At 43.2% G+C, this 16,498-nt stretch overlaps 1 protein-coding gene across 3 annotated transcripts in view; it reads right to left on the reverse strand.

Moving 5' to 3' along the window:
* The window catches only part of LOC132833604 (rootletin-like), a 97,175-nt gene that overhangs the window by 62,277 nt on the left and 18,400 nt on the right, over window positions 1–16,498 (reverse strand). For 2 of the 3 annotated variants that reach the window (XM_060851992.1, XM_060851990.1), the window contains exons 3-5: window positions 15,766–15,914; window positions 650–841; window positions 193–276 (exon numbers count right to left, since the gene is read on the reverse strand). In XM_060851992.1, the coding sequence (XP_060707975.1) occupies window positions 193–276; window positions 650–841; window positions 15,766–15,900 (411 nt within the window). In that variant the 5' untranslated portion in view covers window positions 15,901–15,914. The remainder of the gene's footprint in view (window positions 1–192; window positions 277–649; window positions 842–15,765; window positions 15,915–16,498) is intronic. The other variant, XM_060851991.1, reaches the window with a different exon arrangement.

Below are 16,498 nucleotides of genomic sequence, written 5' to 3' on the forward strand. Positions count from 1 at the left end.
CAATGTCCACACAGTGGATTAACCCAGATGGGCCCTCATCACCAGAGTAATTACACATCTATTCCAAAACAGAGCTGCTCCGTGGTGCAAAAGCTGCAGTGTGGTAACACACAACCTCTCTGCACCTGGCATGTTATTTGTGGGTTCAAATGCAAAGGACGAGCTGGAGCAAGCTCTCCCCACGGCACTTACGGAGAGTCGGTGCTGTTCCAGCTCTGTGGCTTTCTCAATCAGTTGCTGCTCCACCTCGCCACATTTCTTCTTGTACTGAAGGACCTGCCATTTGAAGCAGACATGGTCAGTCCCACAATGCACAAGAACCATCCCATAATGCACCACCCTTCCCGCTCGTGGGCAGAACTTCACAAGGACAACATTGACACGGTTGCAGAAAGTAATTTGGCAGATCTCAGCTCATCTGTCCCAAAGGGCTGTTCTGTTAGGCCCCAGATAACATACAAAAGTTTCTCAACCTTCCTTTGTCTGAACAACCTTTGTTCATTTAATTGATCCATATGCTTAGTAGCAATTGGAAGCCAAAGGAACTCTGTCTCACAACTGTGAAAGGAGGAAGGAAAACTGGTGGAGACAGGCAAGATAAACTCAGGGACAGATATTCATGAAAACTTCAAGGTTCATAGCCCAGTACCTTGGATTGAAGTTTCTGGACCAGTTGGGCCTGCCGCTGCTGACCCTCCTGGTAGGCCTGAAGCTTGCGTTTATATGAAGCCTGTTCCTCTTCCAGGCGGCGCCTTAGCTCAATGTTCTGCTGCGCCAGGCTCTTATTTTCCAGATTTTCGCGCTCCCTCTCCCCTGTCTCAAGCTTCAAGGCCTGCTCCAGCTGTGAGAAGAGAGAGAGAGAGAGAGACAGAGACAGTGGGAGGCATCAGTCAAGGCAGTCAAAGTACACATTGGACAGTTTCATTTCCTCCTTCCAGACAGATCTGGTTAACTTCCTTAGGTAGTTCATTCCACACATGAACCACCCTCTGTGTAAAAAAAAATTGCCTTTTTTAAAATCATTCTCCTCTCATCTTAAAAATGTGCCCTCTAGTCTTGAAATCCTCCATCATAGGGAAAAAACAACCACCATTAACTCTATCCACACCACTCATTATTTTATGAACTTCTATAAGGTCACCTCTCAACCTCCTATGCTCCAATGAAAAAAGTCCCAACCTCTTTCTTTATAACTCAAACTTTCCATAGCTGGCAACATCCTGGTAAATCTCTTCTGACCGCTCTCTAATTTGATAATAACATGATGACCAGTACAGGGACACAGTATTCCAGTCTACAGTCTACCATGCGGAACCTTGCCGAAGGCTTTATTAAAGTCCAAGTAAATAACATCTACCCTCGATCATTTTGGTAACTTGCTCAAAAAAACTCAATCAACTTTATGAGACATGGTTTTCCTCACCAATGTCCTGTACAACCTCAGCATGACTTCCCAACTCCTATGCTCAAAGGACTGAACGACAAAGGCAAGCATGCCAAACACCCTTTTAACCACCCTACCTAGATAAACACCCTTTTAACCACCCTGCCTATATAAGCTACACCTGAAACGTCGACTCTCCTGCTCCTCGGATGCTGCCTGATCTGCTGTGCTTTTCCAGCACCACACTCTGAACTCGGATCTCCAGCATCTGCAGTCCTCACTTTCTCCCTGCCTATATGTGATGCAAACTTCAAAGAATTATATACTTGCACCACTAGGTCCCTCTGTTCTACAACACTATCCAAAGCCATACTATTAATTGTATAAGCCCTACCCTTGTTTATTGTACCAAAATGCAATACTTGCATTTATCCAGGTAGAACTCCATATGCCATTTTTCAGTCCATTGACCCATTTAACTAAGATCCATTTGTAATCATAGAAAACTTCTTCATTCTCTACTATGTCACCAATTTTAGTGTCATCTGCAAAATTACAACCATGCCTTGTATATTCTATTCCAAATCATTTAAATAAATGACAAACAAAAGGGTGGCACGGTGGCTCAGCGGTTAGCACAGCTGTCTCACAGCACAAGGGTCCCAGGTTCAATTCCAGCCTTGGGTGACTGTCTGTGTGGAGTTTGCACATTCTCCCTGTGTCTGTGTGGGTTTCCTCTGGTTTCCTCCCCCAGTCTAAAGATGTGCAGGTCAGGTGAATTGGCCATGCTAAATTGCCCATAATGTTAGGTGCATTAGCCAGAGGGAAATGGGTCTGGATGGGTTACTCTTTGGAGGTTCGGCATGGACTTGTTGGGCCGAAGGGCCTATTTCCACACTGTAGAGAATCTAATCTTAAAAAAGGGGACCCAGAACCGATCCCTGTGGAACACCGTTGGTCACAAGACTCCAGTCCATAAAGCAACCACTTTCTGTCTTTAAGCCAATTATATATCCAATTGCCAAGCTCATTCTGAACTGTGTGTGATATAACTTTACTAATTAGTCTACCATGTGGAACCTTGTTGAAGGCTTTACTAAGGTACAGGTAAACAACATCTACTGCTCTGCCATCATCAATCATTTTGGTAACTTCCTCAAAAAACTCAATAATCAAGTTTGTGAGACACAATTTTCTTTGCACAAAACCATGCTGACGATCCTTAATTAACTTTTGCTTCTCTTAAGAAAAAGAAGGAAGCATATGTCAGGTATAGACAGGATAGATCAAGTGAATCCTTAGAAGAGTATAAAGAAAGCAGGAGTATACTTAAGAGGGAAATCAGGAGGGCAAAACAGGGACATGAGATAGCTTTGGCAAATAGAATTAAGGAGAATCCAAAGGGTTTTTACAAATATATTGAGGACAAAAGGGTAACTAGGGAGAGAATAGGGCCCCTCAAAGATCAGCAAGGCGGCCTTTGTGTGGAGCCACAGAAAATGGGGGAGATACTAAATGAATATTTTGCATCTGTATTTACTGTGGAAAAGGATATGGAAGATATAGACTGTAGGGAAATAGATCTAAAAATGTTTTGCTGGAAAAGCGCAGCAGGTCAGGCAGCATCCAAGGAGCAGGAGAGTCGACATTTCGGGCATGAGCCCTTCTTCAGAAATCAGGAGCCCTGAAGAAGGGCTCATGCCCGAAACATCGACTCTCCTGCTCCTTGGATGCTGCCTGACCTGCTGCGCTTTTCCAGCAACACATTTTCAGCTCTGATCTCCAGTATCTGCAGTCCTCACTTTCTCCTGTAGGGAAATAGATGGTGACATCTTGCAAAATTACAGAGGAGGAAGTGCTGGATGTCTTGAAATGGTTAAAAGTGGATAAACCCCCAGGACCTGATCAGGTCTACCAGAGAACTCTGGGGAGCTAGAGAACTGATTGCTGGCCTCTTGCTGAGATATTTGAATCATCGATAGTCACACGTGAGGTGCTGGAAGACTGGAGGTTGGCAAACATGGTGCCACTGTTTAAGAAGGGTGGTTAACACAAGCCAGGGAACTTTAGACCCGTGAGCCTGACCTTGGTGGTGGGCAAGTTGTTGGAGGGAATCCTGAGGGGCAGGATGTACATGTATTTGGAAAGGCAAGGATTGATTCGGGATAGTCAACATGGTTTTGTGCATGGGAAATCATGTCACACAAACTTGATTGAGTTTTTTGAAGAAATAACAAAGAAGATTGATGACGGCAGAGCAGTAAATGTGATTTATGTGGACTTCAGTAAGGTGTTCGACAAGGTTTCCCATGGGAGACTGGTTAAGCAAGGTTAGATCTTATGTAATACAGGGAGAACCAGCCATTTGGATACAGAACTGGCACAAAGGTAGAAGACAGAGGGTGGTGGTGGAAACTGGGGAACTATTGACAAATGAGTCTGACTTTTGTTGTGGGTAAATTGTTGGAGGTAGTTTATAAAAGATAGAATTGATGACCATTTAGAGTCATGGAGTCATAGAGATGTACAGCATGGAAACAGACCCTTTGGTCCAACCGGTCCATGCAGACCAGATATCCCAACCCAATTTAGTCCCACCTGCCAGCACCCGGCCCATATCCCTCCAAACCCTTCCTATTCATATACCCATCCAAATGCCTCTTAAATGTTGCAATTGTACCAGCCTCCACCACATCCTCTGGCAGCTCATTCCATACATGTACCACGCTCTGCATGAAAAAGTTGCCCCTTAGGTCTCTTTTATATCTTTCCCCTCTCACCCTAAACCTATACCCTCTAGTTCTGGACTCCCCGACCCCAGGGAAAAGACTTTGCCTATTTACCCTATCCATGCCCCTCATAATTTTGTAAACCTCTATAAGGTCACCCCTCAGCCTCCCATGCTCTAGCCCCAGCCTGTTCAGCCTCTCCCCATAGCTCAAATACTCCAACCCTAGCAACATCCTTGTAAATCGTTTCTGAACCCTTTCAACATCCTTCCGATAGGAAGGAGACCAGAACTGTACACAATATTCCAACAGTGGCCTAACCAATGTTCTGTATAGCCGTAAAATGACCTCCCAACTCCTATACTCAATACTCTGACCGATAAAGGAAAGCAAACAAAATGCCTTCTTCACTATCCTATCTACCTGTGACTCTACTTTCAAGAAGCTATGAACCTGCACTCCAAGGTCTCTTTGTTCAGCAACACTCCATAGGACCTTACCATTAAGTGTACAAGTCCTGCCAAGATTTGCTTTCCCAAAATGCAGCACCTCACATTTATCTGAATTAAAATCTATCTGCCACTTCTCATCCCATTGGCCTATCTGGTCAAGATCCTGTTGTAATCTGAAAGTAACCCTCTTCACTGTCCACTACACCTCTAATTTTGGTGTCATCTGCAACTAACAATACCTCTTATGCTCGTATCCAAATCATTTATATAAATGATGAAAAGTAGTGGACCCAGCATCAACCCTTGTGACACTCCACTGGTCACAGGCCTGCAGTCTGAAAAACAACCCTCGACCACCCACCCTGTCTTCTACCTTTGGGCCAGTTCTGTATCCAAATGGAGAGTTCTCCCTGTATTCCATGAGATCTAACCTTGCTATCAGTCTCCCATGGGGAACCTTGTCGAACACCTCACTGAAGTCCATATAGGTTACATTTACTACTCTGCCCTCATCAATCCTCTTTGTTATTTCTTCAAAAAACTCAATCATGTTTGTGAGACATGATTTCCCACGCACAAAGCCATGTTGACTATCCCTAATCAGTCCTTGCCTTTCCAAATACACATACATCCTATCCCTCAGGATTCCCTCTAACAACTTGCCCATCATCGATGTCAGGCTCACTGGTCTATAGTTCCCTGGCTAGTCCTTACCACCTTTCTTAAATAATGGTACCATGTTAGCCAACTTCCAGTCTTCTGGTACCTCACCTGTGACTATCGATTATATAAATATCTCAGCAAGGGGCCCAGCAATCACTTCCCTAGCTTCCCACAGAGTTCTAGGGTAGACCTGATCAGGTCCTGGGGATTTATCCACCTTCATGCATTTCCAGACATCCAGTCCATCTCTCAGACAAGTTTCTGTAATAGCTATGATGTCCTAATTCCATGCTCTTAAACATTCCATGAGTTCATCAGTCATGCCTCTAAGACAACTTGTATTAAAATAAATTCAATTTAGTTCTTCAGAGTTACGACATACTCTGACTCTCTCTTGTCTTTCTTGTCTATTTTCACATTCAGAATCTCACTTCACATTGAGAACCTTCCCCATCAATTTTTCTATTTACACTGATACTTAGAATTCCTCTCTCTCAGGATAAAGTCTTCCTTAATGGAATGAGCAAATCTCTCCGCTAAGATATTGGTCCCTTTCCAGTTTAGGTTAGACCCATTCTTTGTGAACAGGTCTTTTCTATCCCAAAGGCATTCAAATTGTCCAAAAACCCGATTCTCTGAACAAACACCACCTCTTCAGCCATTCATTTCTTTCCTTTATCCTTTTGTTCCTTCCCTCTTTTGAGTTTGGCATTGGGAGTAAACCAGAAATTACTTTTCAGGTTATATTTTTTAAATCTTCTATTCACTCTGTTCTGCTTTAGTCTTTTCCTTAAAAATGTCATTCCTACCAACGTGTACAATTATTTCTGGCTTCTCAATCTCACCTTTAACAATATAGAGTCATAGCGTTGTATAGCACGGAAACGGACCCTTCAGTCCAACTCCTCCATGCCGACCAGACACCCTAACCTAACCTAGTCCTATTTGTCAGCATCTGGTCCATATCCCTATAAATCTTCTTCTTTATATACCCATGCAGTTGGGTATTAAATGCTGTAACTGTACCAGCCTCCACCCCTACTTGAATCGCTTAGAGATGTCCTTAATCCTAGTAAGGAGGAAAGCAACAAACCATCCTAAATTTATGCTCACTGCCACAGAATCTCCTGTCTATACCCCTGAGAGGACAGCCCCCTATAACAATAATTCTATTAAGTTTTGTCAAAAGCTGTCTAACGTGCAAATTATTCCAAAGGTCCAATAACTGACTGCATCTTCCTCAGAGAGACTATCCCCTTCAATAGTTTTAAAACCTGAATATTGATTTGATAGAGGAATAGACACTGGAGACTTTTGAACTACCTTCTTACTTTTCCTGACAGTCACCCATCTATTTGACTGATCCTGCTGGGTAATAACTTTTCTAAATCATTTGGTCATCTTACTCTGTACCTCATACATGCCCTTAATAACATTGAGCCTAAAACAAAAGGAACTTGCAATAACACCTGACATATAAAATAAACCTTTCATTACCTTCAGAAAATAATGTTAAAATGGAAAAAGAAATGAGAAATATATACATATTAAACATATAAATCTTAAATAAAATCAACCATTTAGCAGATAAACTGAACAAAAAAGACTCCCTTTCAATAAATTCCTCAAATCTTCTCTAGAGCCAACCTCGTATAACAGGCAGAAGCTCAGAGCCCTGTTCAAGGACCTTACCGCAAGCAGAATTTTGCAACTTTTGATCTCCAAAAGCAGCCTGTTTCCATGTTGAATTTCACTGTAAAATGGAACTACAGAAGAAATACGTTTGTCCCCTTTTGATGTTCATACAGCAGGAATGATTAGACACTTATCAGGGTCAATATTTGTTTAAGATATTTCTTCCAATTTAAATTCCAAAGAATGTCTTATTAAAAAGTCCCTATCCCTACTTCCAAGGCCTGTCACATTCAATTTTTTTGCTTGTCCTACCATGCATCTTTCCCACCCCTATAAAGCCCTGTTTTGTATAGTCATTCTCTATTTTACATCAACTGATGATACCAGATATACCTATATTAGGGGTCGTTACAGACTATTTGCCCTTCAAGAACAGTGACTACTCCAGCTGTGTCAGATACAATGGAATTAATACTAGTGAAACAACAATGGTACAATAAATGAGCACTAACACCTCAAACACACTTCATCAAGGGAAAATCATTGAATTTACACTTTGCACATATTTCTTAAATACCCAGAGCAAGTGATTAACTAGGAGTCTAATCTAAATTAAAATAGCTGCTTGTACATTTCTCAAGAATTCCACTCCACAGTGTGAACAGAACTTATAGGGGTCATAAATGGAAACACAACCAGATATTATACTGTCTTCAATCAAAGTTCCTACAACAGCTTTCTATGAGGGGGTCAAGGAACAACAAACGGACTTTGAAATGGAGGCAAATTGCTCCTCTCCTTAATTCAGGAGTGCAGACAGCAGAGTCCCAACAGATCAGGGCCTGAACATGGTCTGGATGGCTCCACACGACAAGAGACAACACCTTAACCTAACTGCAGTTAAAATGTTTGCCAAGCCTTGGAACTGACAACACTGCATCAAGCGTCCCAAACTCATAGAAATTTATTGAATTCAACGCTGAAAAGACTGGGAACAGCCCAGTTAATACTGATGTTTGCAAGAAAACTTCACAGTAAGACACAATAACAATTGGAAACACAGTAATAACTGGGAATAATTTGTACTTAGACAGAAAACATAGGGAAAATGAAAACAACCAAAGCTGTGACAGACAGAAAAGATAATGGGGAAGGGAATTAATATTAATGTGAAAACAATTTTTAAAACAAAATTAATTGTCAACATGGTTCAACTCAAGCTTACCTTAGAACAGAACTCTTCAAGTTTCATTATATGTACATTACTAGAGTTTTGTATGCTTTTTAGGACTATGTTACAGACCGGTTCATTTCCTCATTACTGATGGACTCACTCTCCTGATGCAGTCATGTACTGATGCTCGCTGACTGACATTTTAATCACTGCTGCATCCATGTTATAAAAGTGGATCTCTCTGAAGCCTTCTCATCTTCAATGCAGCAAACTGATGTTCCCATAGCAACGTCCACCACATAACTCTTCAGTCCACATCCAGTTACTTACCCACAAACTCTCTTTTTCACATTGAGCCACAAACTAAACGGTTGTGAGGGCTGCAGGCTCCTTCTGGTACAAGAAGGGGATTCTGAGATATTAGCAACGCGGCAGCGAAGCTCTCATGTGTTTTGAAGCCTCTTACTTGTCTCCATGGTAACTGCTCAGGCAGTCAGCACATTGTGGAGAGTGATGCTGTACCTTTGGGACAGTCTAAACCAAACCATGCCTGGGGCCAGTTGTATAACTAGAAAGTTGGGAAGGTTTTCATCCAAATACTGCACAGGGGCATTAGATTTGGACAGATGTCATAATGGTGTGCTGTGCCTCAGTTATGTTGGGCATTGGTGAGACCACACCTGGAGTGCCGTGCACAGCACTGGCCTTCTTATTTAAAGGAAATAAGAAAATAAGGAAACAGCGAAGGGATACCTGGAATGAACATGTCTCATGAGAGAATGTTGGACAGGCTAGGCTTATATAGAGTCATAGAGGTGTACAGCATGGAAACAGACGCTTTGGTCCAACTCGTCCATGCAAACCAAATATCACAACCCAATCTGGTCCCACCTGCCAGCACCTGGCCTATATCCCTCCAATCCCTTCCTATTCATATATCCATCCAGATGCCTTTTAAATGTTGTGATTGTACCAGCCTCCACCTCCTCTGGCAGCTAATTCCATACACGTACCACCCACTGCGTGAAAAGTCGTCCCTTAGGTCTCTTTTATACCTTTCCCCTCTCATCCTAAACCTACACCCTCTAGTTCTGGACTTCCCTACTGCAGGGAAAAGACTTTGTCTATTTATTCTATCATGTCCCTCATGATTTTATAAACCTCTATAAGGTCACCCCTCATCCTCTGACAGTCCAGGGAAAACAGCCCCAGCCTATTCAACCTCTCCCTTTGGTCAAATCCTTCAACCCTGGCAATATCCTTGTAAATCTTTTCTGAACCTTTTCAAGTTTCACAACATCCTTCTGATTGGAAGGAGACCAGAATTGCATGCAATATTCCAACAGTGGCCTAACCAATGTCCTGTTCAGTCACAACATGACCTCCTAACTCTTGTAAGTATAAAGGGAACTTGACTGAAGCACACACAAGATCGTGAAGGGTCTCGACAAGGTGAGTGTGAAAATTATTTGTCCAGTTTTGTCCAGTGGAAGAATCTAGAAGTAGGAGTCACTGTTTAAGAATTAGGGATCATCCATTTAAGATAGATGGTGGCAAATGGGGGTAGCAAATGTTATTCCCTTGTTTAAGAAAGAGAATAGGGATAATCCTGGGAAGTACAGACCAGTCAGTGTTACATCAGTGGTGGGCAAATTTTTGGAGAGGATGCTGAGAAACAGGATTTATGATTACTTTGAAAACCATAGTTTGATTAGAGATAGTTAGTATGGCTTTGAGAGGGGCAGGCTATGTCTTACTAGCCTTACTGAATTCTTTGAGGATGTGACAAAACACAGTGATGAAGGTAGAGCAGTGGATGTGGTGTAGATGGATTTTAGCAAGGCGTTTGGTAAGGTTCCGCATGGTAGGCGCATTTAGAAAGTAAGAGATGAGGGATACAGGGAAATCTGGCTGTCTGGATGCAGAATTGAAAGACAGTGGGAGATATTAGTGGAAAGTGTTCAGCCTGGAGATTGGTGACCAGTGTTCCACAGGGATTTGTTCTGGGACCTCTGCTATTTGTGATTTTTATAAATGACCTGGATGAGTAAGTGGGTTAATAAGTTTGCTGAAGACACGAAGGTTGGTGGACTGGTGGATAGTGTGGAGGGCTGTTGTAGGTTGCAACGGGACATTGACAGAATGCAAAACTGGGCTGAGAAGTGGGAGATGAAGTTCAACCTGGAAAAGTGTGAAGTGATTTATTTTGGAAAGTTGAATTTGAATGCAGAATACAGGGTTAAAGGAAGGAATCTTGACAGTGTAGAGGAACAGAGGAATCTTGGGATCTACGTCCACAGTTCCCTCAAAATTGCCACCCAAGTTGACTGGGTTGTTAAGAAGACGTATGGTCTGTTGGCTTTCATTAGCAGAGGGATTGAGTTTAAGAACTGCCAGGTTATGATGCAACTCTATAGAGCCCTGGTTAGACCACAGTTGGAATATTGTGTCCAGTTCTGGTCACTCATTATAGGAAGGGCATGGAAGCTTTAGAGAGGGTGCAGAGGAGATTTACAAGGATGCTGCCTGGACTGGGATGGCATGTCTTATGAAGAAAGGTTGAGGGAGCCTAAGGCTTTTCTCATTGCAGCGAAGAAGGATGAGAAGTGACTTGTTAGAGGTGTACAAGATGATGAGAGCATAGATAGAGTGAATAGTCAGAGACTTTTACCCAGGCAGAAATGGCTATCACAAGGGGGCATAATTTTAAGGTAATTGGAGGAAGGTTTAGGGGAGATGTCAGAGGTCGGTTCTTTCCACAGAAAGTGGTGGGTGCATGGAATGCACTGCCAACAGCGGTGGTAGAGTCAGATACATTAGGGACATTTAAGCAACTCTTGGATTGGCACATGGATGATAGTAAAATGAAGAGTATTCAAGTTAGTTTGATCTTAGAGTTGAATAAAAGTTCAGCACAACATCAAGGGCCTAAGTATGCTGTAGTATGCTGTACTGTTCTATGTTTTATGAAAAAAAAATGTTTATTTTTCATCAGAGGACTGGCAGTCTTCAGAATGCTCTTCCTCAGAAAGATGGTGGAAGATCTTGAATATTTTAAGACCAAGCTAAATAGATTCTCAATGAGCAAGGTGATGAAATGTTATCGGGGGTGGGCAGGAATGTGGAGTAATCAGTTCAGCCATGATCTTATTGAATGGTGTAGTCTTAAAGGCCCTAATCCTGCACTGATTCGCATGTTTGTAAGGGCATACTTAATATATTTAAGATTGTTCAATTGGAGCTGAAAGTCAGCCACAGCAGGCTCAAGAGGTCACACAGTCTACTCTTGTTTCTATTAAATGTTCTTTTGTAGCCCAAAACCATCATTCCTTTTAAGAGCTGCACTGTCTCCCTTTCTGTACTCATCCCTTGCTGGAATTCAATGCCATGGCTTTTCATGTTTGACATTTAATTAGAAACTACCTGCCACATTATGGTTAAACTGTTAACATGCAGCTATCTGTTAGAAATTCAAGATCTGTTTTTCTCCCCTGAAATGGTTCAGAAACATCAAAGCCATGAATTCCTGCAGACTATACTGAGAGAGGTCTCAGAATTATTTTTGCCACCTCATTCCAGTCCCCCAGCCCCCACAATCCCTGCATGCCCAGATGGTCGAGTGTCTCATTGCTTTCCTCTCAAAATTTCCATACCAATAGACCCTGCCATTCACTGGAACATCACCGGCCTCCCTGAGAGGCTGCCGTCATGGCAACCAAGCAAAGCATTGTGTCGCTCCTCTATATGTGAAAAATCAGGGTGGGGAAAGGCTGCTGGAGGAACTGAAAGTCAGCTGATTGCTGGGAAGTATGAAAACAAGGTTAGAATCAAGCAAAGGGCTCTAAGCTTTCTGGCATACAGGCTGAGGGAGGGGATTAGTGGGGATTAATATCCTGGAACTCCTGTCCATGAGTGCTGTGCAAACAAATGATCAGTGAGCCCAAGAATAAAATAAATTGAAAAAAATCTTACAGAAGATTCGGATAATTCAGGGAATTCTCATAACTCTGGATGGCTCTGTGGAAGGCAGGCTTAGATTGGATGGGGTGAACAGGCAATAATGCCTCTATGGTTAGATTTTTTTTCACAAGTAAAATCCAACGCTTTGTTTTTGTTTTGAACTAAGACCTGTCACGTCTCCAGGTTTTGATTTTTTAAAATTTTCTCTCCCTCCCCTGCTGAAGGCGGCAAACACCGGATTCCACAGGCAGCAAATACCATTCTTCATGCTTGTGATCTGGCCAGGAAGATATTTGATCAAAACAGACCTTACATCCAAGCCCTTAATTCTGGCCTCACTCACTCAAATGGGCTAGTGGTGGTATATTGTTAGTGTCACTAGTTTATTCAACCAGAACCCCAGGCTAATGGTTAGGCAAGCGCTGAAAATGTGTTGCTGGAAAAGCGCAGCAGGTCAGGCAGCATCCAAGGAACAGGAGATTCAATGTTTCGGGCATCAGCCCTTCTTCAGGAATGAGGAAAGTGTGTCCAGCAGGCTAAGATAAAAGGTAGGGAGGAGGGACTTGGGGGAGGGGCGATGGAGATGTGATAGGTGGAAGGAGGTCAAGGTGAGGGTGATAGACCGGAGTGGGGTGTGGGCGGAGAGGACAGGAAGAAGATTGCAGGTTAGGAAGGCGGTTCTGAGTTCGAGTTCCTTGGATGCTGCCTGACCTGCCGCGCTTTTCCAGCAACACATTTTCAGCTCTGATCTCCAGCATCTGCAGACCTCACTTTCTCCTCCTTAATGGTTAGGCAACACAGGTTTAAAACATTCTGGAACAGATCGTCAAATGGTGACCATGTAACCAATGTCGATGATAAAAGCCTACCTGCTTCTCCAGTGCCGTTCAGGGAAGGAAATCTGCCATGCTTAACTGGTCTGGCCCACACGTAACTCCAAAACCAAAGTAATGGGGTTGATTCTTAACTGCTCTCCGAAATGACTGAGAGAGCTAATCAGATCAACGGCAGTCAGTGACACCCACATTCCCTTCATGAATAAATAAACACAATGCCTGATCTGGTGACCAAGGGCAAGACTATTGTGATATCCATAATTCCAAGTAATCTATGTCACTGAATGCAGGATTGGTTTGGACAGGTAGTGGTTGAAACATAGATAATTGACTTTAAGGAAAAGCTGGATAAACATATGAAGGAGAGGGTAATGAGTGGCTCAATAGTTAGCACTGCTGCCTCACAGTGCCAGGGATCTGGGTTCAATTCCACCCTGTCTGAGTGGAGTTTGCATGTTCTCCCTGTGTGGGTTCTCTCACTGGGTGCTCCAGATTGCTCCCACAGGTCAAAGAGGTGAAGGTTAGGTGAATTGGCCATGTTAAATTAACATGAAGAGGGGAGGCCAAGATGGGTTAGTCATGGGTAAAATCCCATTGTAGGGTTGTCTGGATGGGAAACCTTTTGGAGGGGTTGTGCAGACTTGATGGGCCAAATAACCTCTGTCTGCACTGTAGGGATTCTAAAATAATACAGGGCTGAGGGGCAAACGTAAGGCAGCAGGATTAGTTTGGGTAAAGGGTCAGCACTGATTTGATGGTCCAAATAGTTATCTTTGTTTCTGAAACTTGCTCTGGTTTATCCTCAGGTTAAATAGACATAAAGTCAGATTTTACCTAAGAACCAATAGAAGCTTATTCAATTTCAGGCCTTCAGATTTTATGGAAATATTTTGTGGCTTGTCTCTCTCAGCATGGAGCAGCAGTGGCTCAGTCGTTAGCACTGCTGCCTCACAGCACCAAGGACCTGGGTTCGATTCCAATCTCAGACAACTGTCTGTGTGGAGCTTGCACGTTCTCGCTGTGTCTGCTGGGGCTTCCTCCAGGTGCTCCAGGTTCCTGCAGGTTAGGCAGATTGGCCATGGGAAATTGCTGTGTAGTGTCCAGGAATATGCAGGATAAGTGAATTAGTCATGAGGAAATACAAGTTCAGGGATGGATAGGATGCTCTTCGGAGAGGCATCAAGGGGCTGAATGGCCTGCTGCTACATTGTAGCGATTCTATGTTATATGTTGATGACTTCCCTTACAATTTGTGTGTGTGTGTGTTATAGTGGCTTAAAACAAGCCTCCAACTCTACTGTATCAGCTAGAACTCCCCTAGTCTCTATGGCTCAGTACCTCATGGAGCATCACGGCAACCAACACGGCCTAATGGGAAACTCGAAAGTGAAACCTAAAACACAAAGATTATTCAGGCCGATACTGCGGTAGCTTGGAATGGGAGGTGTTGCAGGCGTATCGCAAGTCAATACCTTAAATTGGAAGTATTCAGTGATGCTAAAGCTCAAGTTCTACACTAAGGCATGTTGAGACATGTTGATGAGTTATTCAAGAGGGAAGGCAAGCCCAGGCAGGCTGACTGCTCCTGGGTCACTGCCACCATTTGCCTTGTTAATGAAATCTAAGCACATTCTGAACAGACAATGAATCCGCACCACCAGCGTAAACACAGTTTTCCATCCCAAGCAAGGTGCCAGGTCATGGGACAAGCACGATGAGTGGGAGGACAACTTGCTACAAAAGCGTCTTCCAGACACACCAGCGTCAACAAAACAAAACCCAGGCTGAAGGGTCAAAACCACATTTCTTAAAGGAAGAATTGAACAATACAGCACCTTTCACCAGCTCAATCCCTAACTATTTTACTGTCAATTAAGGTTGTTTTGGGGAATGTAGTCTGTTTTACTGAAGGAAACCCGGCAACCAAGTTGCGTACAGCAAACCACCACCAGCATTAGTGACGTGATCATTTGTGTCCTTAGGTAAGGGATAAACTGGGGAAGGTAGTCATGCTCTTCTTTAACATAGTGTCATGGGTTTTTTTTTAAATCAACATGAGAGAACCTTAGCCTGATACCAGGCAAAGGACAGCACGGCACTCACCCAATATCACTTTAAATGTCACCCTTAATGGGTGCAAGACCAAGAAAAGGCAGAATTGTTGAACAGGCATTTTGTGTCTGTCTTCACTATGGAAGAAAATTTCTCAAAGATAAATCAAAAATCAAGATGTGAAAGGAAGTTAGGGACTAGGGATAAGGTCTTGGGCAATCTCTTAACCATAATAACTAAAGTCCGAGGACCTAATGCCCACATCCTAGGCTCTTAAAAGAAGTAGGTGCAAATATAATTTTGATATCGGTTATTAAAAAGGGTTTCCTCATCCAGACGGTGGTTCATGACCCCTCGGAAGAGGTCATGAACCACGAGTCTTGTAAAGCTAGCCCGATCTCCTGTGGGATGCTCAGAGCCGCCTATCCCAAATAGAGCCGGTTTGGTCAGGTATATGACCAACTCATGACCTACATAAACCCACATCCTTATCTTTCATTAATGATAAATGAGGGCATGAGGAATGAGCTAGGATGGAATGCCGACCACTATTTATAGATGTGTACAGAGTCTAACTGTCTCCCTGAAAATCCACTACATTTTCAGCATTCCTGTGCTGTGGCTGGATGGAAATCTTGGGGCTTCCTATGAAACAGCACAGTAGATTCCTTCACCATATGGATTCCCAGCTCTTCAAGGTGTCCCACTGTGAATTCAAAGGCAGCCTGATCCTGGTGTCGCCACGAAACAACCACATGGTCTATGTGAGCTGGTTGATCTTTGGACCGAATACTTTGCAGTAACTCCACCCAACCTGTCTCCTGTAGAAAATATGTCCTGTCAGGTTGTGTCAATCCTCATGTACCCTTGGTTCACCTACCCGCTCACTGATGGCATTGTATTTAATCGCCAGTTCATCTCGCTCAGCTCGGCTCTGAGCCAGGAGGTCCTCCACCCGGGATAACTCCTGTTGCAAGATGCGATTCTCTTCTTGAAGTGGCAGCACAGATGTCATCTCCAGGGACAATGCTACAGCAGAGAGAACCAACATCAAAAGGGTGTGTAAGATTAATTAGCCAAATCAAATGGGGGTGCAAGGACAAATGGCACTGGCTACTTGTCACAATTCCTGGAGTTAATGGATACTAAATGCAAGACTGTGTACTTAACAGCATCAATGCATTCTGCAATGCATCATTGTATTCAGTTGAGTAAGGATTATTCATTGTCTTACTGTACAGAGTTACTATTTATTTAAAATGATGTGTTAAACACTAGGCAGCGTAAAACGTTATGCTTTATGTAGCAGAGTTAAAAAAAACAAAAATTCATAGAGATGTACTGCACGGAAACAGACCCTTCGGTCCAACTCATCCATGCTGACCAGATATCCCAACCCCATGGAGTCCCACCTGCCAACACCTGGCCCATATTCCTCCAAACCCGTTCTATTCATATATCCATCCAGATGTCTCCACCACTTCCTCTGGCAGCTCATTCCATGCATGTACCACCCTCTAAGTGAAAAAGTTGCCCTGTAAGTCTCTTTTATATCTTTTCCCTCTCACCCTAAACCTATGCCCACTAATTCTGAACTCCCCCCACCCAGGGAA

This window comes from Hemiscyllium ocellatum, chromosome 37, assembly GCF_020745735.1.
Source record: "Hemiscyllium ocellatum isolate sHemOce1 chromosome 37, sHemOce1.pat.X.cur, whole genome shotgun sequence".
NCBI lineage: Eukaryota > Metazoa > Chordata > Chondrichthyes > Orectolobiformes > Hemiscylliidae > Hemiscyllium > Hemiscyllium ocellatum.